The sequence below is a fragment of the Odocoileus virginianus genome, chromosome 20, assembly GCF_023699985.2.
Source record: "Odocoileus virginianus isolate 20LAN1187 ecotype Illinois chromosome 20, Ovbor_1.2, whole genome shotgun sequence".
Lineage (NCBI taxonomy): Eukaryota > Metazoa > Chordata > Mammalia > Artiodactyla > Cervidae > Odocoileus > Odocoileus virginianus.
The window spans coordinates 26,052,015-26,064,273 of NC_069693.1; the positions used below are offsets into that span (position 1 = coordinate 26,052,015).

Sequence of the window (12,259 nt, forward strand, 5' to 3'; positions counted from 1 at the left end):
CCGCCCCGCGCGCCGCCGCACTCCTGAGGTCCGTTATTGTCCTGGTCACGTGCCTGTCCACCCGCTTCTGGAGCCTGGACCATGGTATGGAGCCCGCCCTGGCGGGGGCGCCAAAAGCGTTAAAACAGCGAATGGGTGCGATGTGGTCGAGGATTAGGGCTGTAGGGTTAGGGACCTGACTCTGGGACACAGGGCGGATATAAACCCAGCTTTGAAGGGTCTGGGGGCTAGTTCTGAGGAGTCAGAAGAATGTGCCTGCTTTGACGGTTGAAGTGTTCTAACTCTGAGGATGGGGTGTGGGACTCCAGGTCTGAAAGGTGAGGCTGTGCCTCGGACGGGGTAAAGGTCTTCAATCTCAGTTCTTGGGGAACGTTGACTTTGAGGCAAGGCGGTGGCCTGGTGGGTGAACGTAATGGCGGGTGGGGGATCTGAAAGATTGGGTTGGAGGGCAGCTCTCTGAGGCATGATGGGAAGCTCCAGATACGAAATCCTGGCTCTGAGGAGTTGAGGTCCTGTCTGTAGATCATGAGGTAGTTCTAGTTCTAGAAATTGATTTGGAAGCGGGATCAACTGATTGATCTTCTTTAGGGGTGAGGGATCAGTGTGGGGAAGAGAGAGACACTCTTTGGGACGGAGTAGTGATGACTACAGGCTACTCTGTTTCCTGCAGTCAATCTGACAAGAAGCCTTTTGTCTTTCAAGAACTACAAGCGCCTGTAGGGCCAGCTCATCACCTTTAAGGAGAATAGAAAGCAAAATCGTGTTTGTGTGTATATTTATGCTTTCTGGTCTAGGTGGGGTCCTTACTCTCAGCTTGTCATATTCAGCCTTAGCCATGTTTAGAAAGGTCATGACTTAAAAGTTTAGATTAGCTTATTAGATTGGTTTTTCCACCTCTGCTTCTGAGAGTATTGTCACCATTTTACAATTTGTAATCCTTCTCTCATGTCCCCTTTAATTCTTCTAGCCTCAAACATGACATGTATAATTGTTCTTTATATCTGAACATTTAAACCAGGCTTCTTATGAGAGAAAAGAACCTCACTCCCTTCTTCATTGCATGCATTTATTTTCTTTACCCAGATGTCAAAATTGGAGATGGCAGGTTTTTGTCGGAGAAGTGGACTTTTCCTCCCTTGAGCAACCACCTTAACAATCTCCCCCACCTCCCAGCATTTTAATGCAGATTTTGAAACATTTAGAAAGTTTGAAAGAATTTTACAGTGAAACTATATAGCCACCACCTAGATTCTACAATGAACATTTCGCTGTAGTTGTTTAATCACTCATCCTCTATCCATTCATCTTATCTTTTGATACATTTAAAAATAAATTAGAAATATTGGTACATTGCACCCCAATCACTTCAGCATGCATAATTTTTACCTAGAATTTGTTAACCTGAAACAATTGGGTTTTGTTTTTAACCAGTAAAACAGGTTTATTTGGGAACAGTAAAGAACTGCAACTCAGGACATGCAATTATGGTGAACCACATGCAAGTCTGGTAAAGTGGAAGAGAGGAAACTTTTGTAGAGGAGAAGGGGAAGTTGGGAAGGGCTGTAATAAAAACAAAAATACACTGGAGGAACCTGGGAGTTTGAAGTTTAGTGACTTTTCATTGGCTGAGTTGTGACAGTGTCTCATTGGTTGAGCTGTCCCAGGCAAGGAGAAAATCATTCTTCCTCTGTTGGCCAATAGTAGGGTATGAATTTTAACATCAGCTTGTCAATTTTTGCAAAAGAAAAAAAAATCAGTTGGAATTTTCATAGGAATTGTGTTTCATAGGAATCAATTCCAAGAGTATTGCTACCATAACAATATTGTCTTCTGATCCATGAACGTAGAAAGATTTTCCATTTATTTAGGTATTTTAAATTATCTTTCAACAATGTTTTGGGGTTTTCAGAGTACAAGTATTATACTTCTTTTGTTAAATTTATTCTTAAATACTTTGTTCATTTTTATACTGTTGTGAGTGGAATTGTTTTCTTAATTTCATTTTTGTATTGTTCATTGCTAGCATATAAAAATACAGTTGATTTTTTATATTGATATGCACCCTTCAACCTTCTTGAACTTATTTCTAGTAATTTCCTAGTGAATTCCTCAGGATTTTCTATTGCAAGATCACATCATCTACAAATAGAGATAATTTTACTTCTTCCTTTCCAATATGGGTGCTTTTTATTTCATTTTATTGCATAGATCTCTTCATTTTCCCTTTAGGAGGAGCCTGGTATGCCTCATGAGTCAGCAGAGGATTTGTTTCATTTCAATGTGGGGGGCTGGCATTTCTCAGTTCCCAGAAGCAAACTCGCTCAGTTCCCAGACTCCCTGCTATGGAAAGAGGCTTCAGCACTGACCTCTGAAAACCAGAGGTTGTTCATCGACAGAGATGGTTCCACATTCAGGCATGTGCACTATTACCTCTACACCTCCAAACTCTCCTTCTCCAGTTGTGCAGAGCTGAACTTGCTCTATGAGCAAGCACTGGGTTTGCAGCTGATGCCTTTGCTGCAGGTAAGATATGCTTATCTTCCAGGAGTGGTGCTCAATAATATAGGCTTTACATCACTAAAAATTTGTGTCCTTTTATATATTGGTTGCTGAGATGATCCTCTAATGAGAAAGTATGATGAGAGAGTCAAAGTAATAAACAGTACACTGGAAATGCATGTTCTGAATAAAGGATTTCATCCTAACTCTGCCTTGTCTATACCAGCAGTTACCACAGACCCCCAGATAGAACTTTCCATCCCCCGAGAGGGTATTCTTAACTCTTGGAAATCCTAATTTAAGCTTCTCCTTATTTTTGTTGTTGAATTTTGAAAGGTGAAAACACTAGAAATTATAGGATTTGCTACATGCACTGTGTCTGAGATTTAAAATCTGAAAGATGTGTCAGACAACATTACTTCTCATTGTGCCTGTTAGGTACACAGTGTTCACTTACAGCAAAGCAAAAAGTCCTGCAAACTGCAGAATCTTTCCTTTGTCTTCACTTCTCTGTTTTCCAAGACTATTCTTTTCTTGGTGTAAGAGCTTTAAATACCTTTACTTTGAAACCATTATAGTATCACCAGAGAACATTACCTTCTTTCCTAATTTTTCTCCCAACTACAGAAATCATTTCTATGGTTAATCTTAAGTAGTTTATTTTTAGTTTTTGAACAATGACTTCTTTAACCTGGAAGAGCTAAATATTATAACTGGGAAGGACCATTGATCTTGCTCCATATTAACCCCACTGTCTGGACAGGGTGTTGTTTACTCTGTCTTCAGAAGCACTGACTCAACAAGCCACAGTGCAGCTCAGTGTGCAACCAACTATGCCTCCCCAACACCTCAGAGAGGAACTGATGTAGTCCCTGCATATCTGGGTCATATAGGATCAGGGACATTTCACAATGCATGTTTTATGGACACTTTACTAAATCAGTATTTAATATTTAAAAGGTATTATATATTTGGAAATCAACATCCATATACTCCAGTGCAAACTGTTGTGTATTCTTTTTTAAGTTACCCACCTGAAATAAAAATTTTTTCAGCTATCCCAGGAACTGAGCACTAGAATTGCTTACAAGTGCTTCAAATTCACTTAAAGGACCTGGAATGTCAAGATAGCTGCTGACTTTTTTTTTTTTTTTTTTTTGGCTGCACCACCATATGACTTCTTCCCCAGCCAGGGATCAAACCCAGGCTCTTAGCAGTGGGAATGGAGAGTCCTTATACTGAACTGTCAGGGAATTCCCAAGCACCATTTAATGGGAGAAAGGAGGGAGTCAGTTGTTCATTGCAGAAAATCAAAGAGATCTATGCAACTTTTTGAAGAACTACTTTAAAGAGCACAAGGCTATTATACAATTTATCAAGCCCTTTAATTCCTTTGATGTCCTTATTCCCCAAATTGAGACAAAATATATTTGGGAAGCAATTTCTAAATGGGAGGTAACAACTTAGCAGCCAATGAATTAGTCCAATTCCAAAGTTGCAAGTTGTGTGAGCAGTAGCAGTATTTGAAGAATCACATGGGAAAAAAAAAATCATATGGATCTGCCTCCCAAAACAGACCATAAAACAAGTGCTTATGTTTCATAAATGGTGCTCTCAAAGAAATAAACATTTAGGCCAACCCGGCTTAAGTGTTATTTATTCACTAAAGTAGAGTATAAATACAGCTGGAGAAAAAGACAGCAATCTCAAGCAAATCAACAGCCTCACACATTTCCATCATTTTCCTCACTGTTAAGCCCTGTCCACGTACTCAGGTTCTTGCCTAAATGTACAATTTGCTTGGAGAAAACAGGGTCTGCCAATTCTTAGTCTAAAGACCCTTCTCAGGCAGCCAACTTTAATGCATTTAGCCAGTATTTACTGAAAACTTTCTAGGTATCAGACATTATTCCTATGGGATTATAGGATGATCCAATAAAAATATGTTAACCACATTTGTGTTACACATTTGTGCCATATGTGTAACTTAATTTTTCTAGTAGCCACATTAAAAAATAGCAAGTGAAATTAACAATATATTTTATTTAACCCAATATTTTTAAATGTTATCATTTCAATATATAATCGATATTTTCTTTTTTATAAAGTATTTATTTTTAATTCATTTATTTTTGGTTGTTCTGTGTCTTCATTGCTGCACACGGGCTTTCTCTAGTTGCAGTGAATGGGGGTTACTCTATCTGTGGTGCGTGGTCTTCTCATTGTGGTGACTTCTCTTGTTGTGGAGCATGGGCTCTATGGAGCACAGGCTCTAGGACACTCAGGCTTCAGAAGTTGTGGGGCATGGGCTTAGTTACTCTGCCCATGTGGAATCATCTCAGACCAGAGGTCAAACCTGTATCCCCTGCTTTGGCAGGCAGGTTCTTAATCACTGGACCACCAGGAAATTCCATGTAATCAGTATTTTAAAATTAATATATTTTACTTTCTTTTCATGTACCAAGTCTTCAAAATCTGATGTGTATTTTACACTTATAGCACATCTCAGATTCAGGCTATCACATTTCAAGTATCCAATAGCCACATATTGGACAACACTATTCTCAATTGTTCTAACCTGTTAGTGCTGCTCACTATAGAGTCCTTCAGATTTAGCCCCTAACAATAAAACAAGACTTTGCCTCCCACTAACTAAAGTTCCCATGATCTCAACATGTGGCATATCCTACTCAGGATTATCTATAATATAGTAAGTTCGGTTGAAAAACCATACAGGAACCAACTAGTAGAATGAGATGGGAAGCCTCTAGAGGACAGGTGGTTGAGCTCACAGTCTCTACCCTTCCCTCATTCCCTCACATCCCTACCCTTTATTTCTCCCATTCCTTACATCCCTACCCTTTATCTCTCCCATTCCTCCTTGCCATCTACCTGCCCATCCTACCTCCTTCCGGCCTATAGCTTTGGCCTTTAAAGGGCACACTCAATACCTATTATTGTCTTGATTCTAAGTGTAACATTAACATGTATAGAGCACCAATCACAGGCCAAGTACTGGAGACACAGAATGAACTATATAGTCATATAAGGTCAGATAGAGGTGTGTGCTATGAAGAATAGAGCAGTGTTTCCTGTGTAATAGTGAAAGAGGAGGCCATTTCTGTATTCTAGAACTTCTTGGGGCTTCAGAATGTGTTTATATGATTTTCTCTTAAAAAATTTTTTTTTTGATTCACTTGTTCTTTGTTTATTTCTTGGCCACTTTGCATGGCATGTGAAATCTTAGTTCCCCAACCAGGGATTGAACCCACACTCCCTGTATTGAAAGGGCAGAGTCTTAACCCCTGGACTACCAAGGAAGTCTCTGATTTTCTTTTTTTCATGTGTAACTTTTATTTATTATATCAGTCACTACTTTATAGTACTAGAATATGTTGAAGGAATAAAGCATTTATATCTAATCTGCTTTTTAATATACAGTTGTGTAGTATGTCATAAGGAGATAGCAAGTGACTGAGGTCAGCTACTCCTTTAGAAAGAGTGGTCAGGGCTGGATTTATTGAAGGCAATATTTGAACAGAAGACTGAATGCAAAAGGGATAAAATATGGAGATGTCTAGGAAAAATCTTTGAGGCATAAGAACAACAAACACAAATGCCCTGAGGTTAGAATGGCTTGGAAGAGGCAGACTCAGCGGCCATTGTCAGGTTCAGTGAGAAGCAGGGAGATGCCAGGACTTCCCTGGTGGTCCAGTGGTTAAGACTCCATGCATCCATTGCAGGGGACGAAGATTCAACCCCTTGTCAGGCAACAAAGATCCCACATGCCACACAGTGTGGTGGTGGGGAGTAGAGAGATATCAAAAGTAGATGAGGTCAGAGGATGTTACAGGTCAGATCTTACAGAGTTGTATAGGCGACTATACAGGATCTATTCTAAATGTTATAGGTAGCTTTTGGAGATGTTTAAAGAAAGAAATAAAATTATCAAATTTAAAATTTTATAAGATCATTATACCTTGGGTTAAACAATGGTTGTCAGGTACAATGTCAGAAACATGAGAAACAAAAGAATTAAATGAATTTTGAATTTCATCAAAATTCTAAAATTTTGTGCTTCAAAGGACACCATTGAGAAAGTGAAGAGACAGCACACAGAACGGAATGAAATATTTGCAAATCACATATCTGATAAGGGACATGTATCCAAAATATATAAAGAACTCTTACAACTAAACAGCAAAAAGACAGTCAAATTTAAAATGAGCAAAGGGGATTTCCCTGCTGGTCCAGTGAAGGTCCATTGGAGGGTTGAGAATCCACCCTCCAATGCAGGGGACATGGATTTGATCATTGGTCCAGGATGATCCCACATGCCACAGAGCAAGTGGGCCCACTGCCACAACTACTGAGCCCGAGCTCTAGAGCCCATGAATGATAACTAATGAGCCCACATGTTACAACTACTGAAGCCTGAGTGCCTAGAGCCTGTACTCTGCCAGCAAGCATAACCACCACAATGAGAAGCCTGCACTCTACGATGAAGAGTAGTCCCTGCTCACCACAACTAAAAAAAGTCTGCACTCAGCTGCAAAGATCCAGTGCAGCCAAAATAAATAAATTTTAAAAGTATTTGAATAGACATTTTTCCAAAGAAGATATACAAATGGGCAATAAGCACATGAAAAGGTGCTCAGTATCACTAGCCATCAAGGAAATGCAAATCAAAACCACGATTAAGTTACCACTTCATACCCACTAGGATGCCTCTCATCAAAAAGACAATAACAGGTGTTGGCAAAGACAGGGTGAAATTAGAACCCTCATGCACTGCTGATAGGAATGTAAATTTGTACAACCTCTTTGGCAAGCAGTCTGGCAGTTCCTCAAAAAGTTAAACATGGTGTTACCATATAACCCAGCAGTTCCACTCCTAGGTATATACCCAAGAAAAATTAAAACCTACAGAATGTCCACGTGGACACTTGCAGACAAATGTTCATAGCAGAATTGTTCATAAAAGCCAAAAAGTGAACCTGTATGTTCATCAGCTGATGAATAGACAAACAAAATGGTATATTTATACAATGAAATATTATTTGTCAATAAAAGGAATGAAGTACTGATACATGTAACAATGAAAATGAACTTTGAAATGTTATGCAAAGTGAAAGAATCAGATGCAAAAGACCATATATTGTATGATTCCATTTATATAAAATGTGCAGAAATAGGCAAAGTTACAGAGACAGAAAGTAGATCAGTAGTTGCCTAAGGCCAAGGTACAGGGTAAGAAGGATAGAATCAGCAAAAATGGGCAGTGGACTCTTAAATGAGCATAGGGTTTCTTTTTATGATATTAAAATAGATTGTGATGATGGCTGCACAATTCTGTGAATATGCTAAAAATTACTGAATTGTATAATTTAGGTGGGTAAATTTTTTCATTTATATATATAATATGAAATTTATTCACATTACATCTCCTGCATTGGCAGGCAGATTCTTTATGACTAACACCACCTGGGAAGCCCATATAATATGAAATTTATTCACATTAGAAATAATATGAAACATTTCAATAGAGCTATAAAAAATCATTAACTTCCAGCCTAACATTAGGAGTCAGCAAACTACATCATAGACCAAATTCAGCCCATTACTTTTTTTGTACAACTTATGAACTAAGAATTGCTTTTACATTTTTAGATGGTTGAAAAAAATCAAAAGAAAAATATTTGTGACACATAAAAATTATATGAAAGTCAAATTTCAGGGTTCTGAGGTGCAGGCTCAGAGGGGAAAATCAGGAGTTTGGATTTGAATGTATTGAGAGGCAAGAAAATGGTGCTCATTAAAAATCTGGATGGTGATGGGGGCAGGCAGCCAGATGTATAGATCTGGAATTCAAGGAAGCAGTCAGGTCTAGAGACATAAATTTGGAGTCCTTAAGGTTGGTATGTAAATCCTCAAGCCTGGATAGTTAGGAATGTTGTATCTTGTTCACAGGGGGAGCATAAACTAGTCATTACAAGTCTGTACATTAATGCCACAGTGCTTCCTAGAATTTTCTCTGTAATTCAGGAAGTCCCCTTTGTGTAAATGTAAGCTGCTCCAAACCTCACACATACTATCAGCTTGATTGGGAGTCACAGCTGCTACTGCAGAGTGTGAAATTTTTCTTCAGGATAAGTCACAAGGCTTCAAGGTTCATGGCAGACTGTTGATTCCCTTTTCTTGCCTGCCTGAAGTCCACCAAGTACTTAGTATGTTGACGGTACATGCTAATTGTATTTCCTTTTTCATGCCTTCTGAGGACTTGTAAGTTTGGAAACTGTGAGTGTTCTGCTGCTGCTGCTAAGTCGCTTCAGTCGTGTCTGACTCTGTGCGACCCCATAGATGGCAGCCCACCAGGCTCCCCCGTCCCTGGGATTCTCCAGGCAAGAACACTGGAGTGGGGTGCCATTTCCTTCTCCAGTGCATGAAAGTGAAAAGTGAAAGGGAAGTCACTCAGTCGTGTCCGACTCTTAGCGACCCCATGGACTGCAGCCTCCTCCATCCATGGGATTTGCCAGGCAAGAGTACTGGAGTGGGTTGCCATTGCCTTCTCTGGAGTGTTCTGCTACCGGCAAGCAAACCAAATAGGCCTGCAACCCTTGTGCTCAAGGGAGCTAGAGAGTTTTTATGTTGATCACACAAATGATGCTTTTAAGAAAAAAGACCACTGCACTGACAAGTCTCACATTTCCAATTTCTTATGATGTGAGACAGATTACCACTGTGATCTTGTAAAGGAAGATTTCATAAACAGCAGATACTTACCCCAACAGTGTAGCTCATCTGTGGATGTGGGTAAATGGACAGCTCAAGTATAAATGCTTCAACATGGCATCAGGGCTCCTCACAGAACAGCCCATATGCTTGTCCTGGCTCATGTCCCAACACATAGATAAATCTACATCCATGCATGCACACATGCTCACACTCAAACACACACATACACACATGCCCACCTCAATGTCCAGTCATGTCACTGAGCACCCTAAATGCTTCCTCTTAACACCTTTTCACTTGCTGTTCCCTCTTTCTAGAACACTTCAAGAATTAGCCTAAATGAGGCCCACAGGAAGACTAGCCTGACATTTCCAGGTAGTTTTGCCTCTGCTCTAAGATCAGTGCTAATTCTGTTGGGATATTCATATGTCCCCTCCCTCACTAGCTTGAGTTCTTTTCATGTTTACATTCCCAGCATCACAGTACTGGGCCTATAGCAGGTGTTTAATAAAATATGTGCTGACAGAACACTGAATGATGTATCCAAGATGATGTGTGAAGGCTGAATCTACTTCAGGGTGGGGAGCTGGAGATAGCAGTGGAGGGGCAGGTTAGAGATGCTGATAGGTGTGTCTTATTTGGCTTGTTTGGCTGATAGCATCTATTGTGTATATCCTTTTGTTCAACCAATCTTGCTCCTCTGAGCTTCCAAGTGGTGCTGGCCCTTCTTGTCTTTACAAACAGTTGGATATTTGCAAGCTCCCCCAGGCTCTCTTACCATCACATTCCTTCCAACAGCCCACATCAGAGCATAAGGCTTCTCTGAGCACTGCTGCTGTTTTGGAAAAGCTCGGTTAAGTCCCAGGGCTCTGCCAGCAGGGCATTTGTCAGCCATCTTTTGGCAACTGTGCATACACACACTCGCCCCCATGCCATCAGTCTTATGTTACTTCTGATTGACATATGTCTTCACTATAATCTGAGCCAAAAGCAACATTAATTATCCTTGTGCTAGCAGTTAGCCATTTGAATTCGGGTCTGTATTTCCCTAAAGAAATCCTCCCTCTAATAATTTATGGGTCATAACATACGAAGAGGAAAAGTACTAGGAGTAGTATTCAGGCAGAAAAAAGGGGCATTAAAGTCCATGGAAGACCAGCCACACACTCTGGCAACTTTAGTCAGCAAAGCCAAGGGGCAACTGAAAGCATAAGCTCTCTGAAGTGCTCTTCACTCATTCATTCATTCCACAAAAATACATTGAGATCCCACAAACACTACTGTGGTTGCTGTAAATGCAGCGGAGAACAAAACAGACAGGGTCCTTATGGTCTTGAAGGTTATATATATTTGGGGAGACTGGCAGACAGTAAATAAACAAGTAGGTGTTACTGAGAATAATAAAGCAGAGTAAAGGGGTTAGGGATTCCATGGATTCTTAGAGCAGCCAAATGGCTTCCCATGAGTGGAAGGCCTTATATTTCTAGAAATAAGAGCAAGGATTGGCTGAGAGAGTTTAGGAAAAAACCTAGTTGACGTTCCTGGGTCTAATGCATGCAGCATGTTCTTGACTGGCAAGAATTGCAATCCTTGTAGATTTACTTGTTTGGGTTTTTTTTCCCTGTTTTAGATTTGTCAAACACTTATTGGAGGAAATGATACTGCTCACACTTTAGTGGAAGTAGCAGGAAATGGAGCCGGGTCTCAACTACAGCAGGCAACCATTTCTCAATGAATGAATGACAGACTCTCTTCTGCTGTTTCACATGCACTTTTTTCTTCCATTGTTCATTGCCTCCAGGAAAGCACTCCCCATGACCCCACCATTATCCAGTCCTTCCACAAATCCACCAGCCACTCAAAGTGGGGAAGATTCCCCACTGTGGTCCCCTCCTTTTGCAGGTCTTAAGCAGTTATGGGGGTGCAGTTTATAGCCATGGCCACCAGAGGGCTCTTCTCAAAGCTCAGGATTCCTTGGGCAGCTTTTGGAGAGCACCAGTGTAGTAAGCAGGTTCTTTAATTAGCTTCACACTGGATCTGAGGTGTTCTGTCCATTATGAGGCTCTTAAGAGAATAAAACTGGTCATGTGGTGCCTTTAGAGGACTACTTTTTAATGATTAAATTACTCTTAAAATTGTATAAGATAAATTTTTATCACTCAAAATTATAAAGCAGAAAAAACTGCTTCAAAAATCATAAAGGAAATATTCATTAATATTTTGAGTAACAGCATATCATCTTATAGACTTAAATTTTTACCTAAATTGAGTGAGTGACTCAGTTTATTTCAAAACACTTTACCAAATTCTAGTATTTCACCCCAGAATTGGTAGATAATTACTTGGTTTAAAATTTTCAAAGCAATAACCTTCTTTATCTAACAGACTCTAGATAATCTGAAGGAAGGGAAACACCACCTACGTGTGAGGCCTGCAGACATACCTGTTGCCGAGAGAGCATCTCTGAACTACTGGCGAACGTGGAAGTGTATCAGCAAACCCTCAGAATTTCCTATAAAAAGCCCAGCCTTCACAGGTATCACCACAGGCTGACCTTTTCTAAAGCCCAGATCGGCTTCCTTTCTCCTCACTCTAACAGAAGTGGAGAGTGCCCTGATTTCTGAACTAGTTCTAAATGATTTCTGTGCCTTCCTGTCATCTCCTTTGATTTTGTACCTGCCACATGCCCTCTCCATGGCCGCTTACCCACTGGAACTAAACATCCTTCTTCTTGTTCATTCCTCTGCATACTGGTTTCACCTGGGCAAGGCTAGGCTGCCCTCCACCCTGTCCTAGTGGTCAGGGAACTCTACCATCAAGTCACCTCTAACCACCACACAAGGAATGTCTCCAAATGATCACTGCTTGGTGGGTGCCTTGTAGTATAGAATGACCTATTTGAGACACAAGAATAGACATTCATGATTATTGATGGGTTTAGAGCTTTGGGGAGAGTTAAAAGGATCTATTTTATCTATGGGTCATTTATTTTATCTGTAGTTGGTTTGATCAATTAGAAAGAAAT

At 40.2% G+C, this 12,259-nt stretch overlaps 1 protein-coding gene across 4 annotated transcripts in view; it reads left to right on the plus strand.

The window, feature by feature from the left end:
* Positions 1-12,259, plus strand: part of KCTD19 (potassium channel tetramerization domain containing 19) — a 24,869-nt gene continuing 12,610 nt past the window's right edge. For 3 of the 4 annotated variants that reach the window (XM_020884963.2, XM_020884961.2, XM_020884965.2), the window contains exons 1-3: positions 1-84; positions 2,230-2,523; positions 11,620-11,770. In XM_020884963.2, coding sequence (XP_020740622.1) covers positions 82-84; positions 2,230-2,523; positions 11,620-11,770 — 448 coding nt within the window. In that variant the 5' untranslated portion in view covers positions 1-81. Of the gene's footprint in view, positions 85-161; positions 318-2,229; positions 2,524-11,619; positions 11,771-12,259 lie in introns of those variants that run through there. The other variant, XM_020884962.2, reaches the window with a different exon arrangement.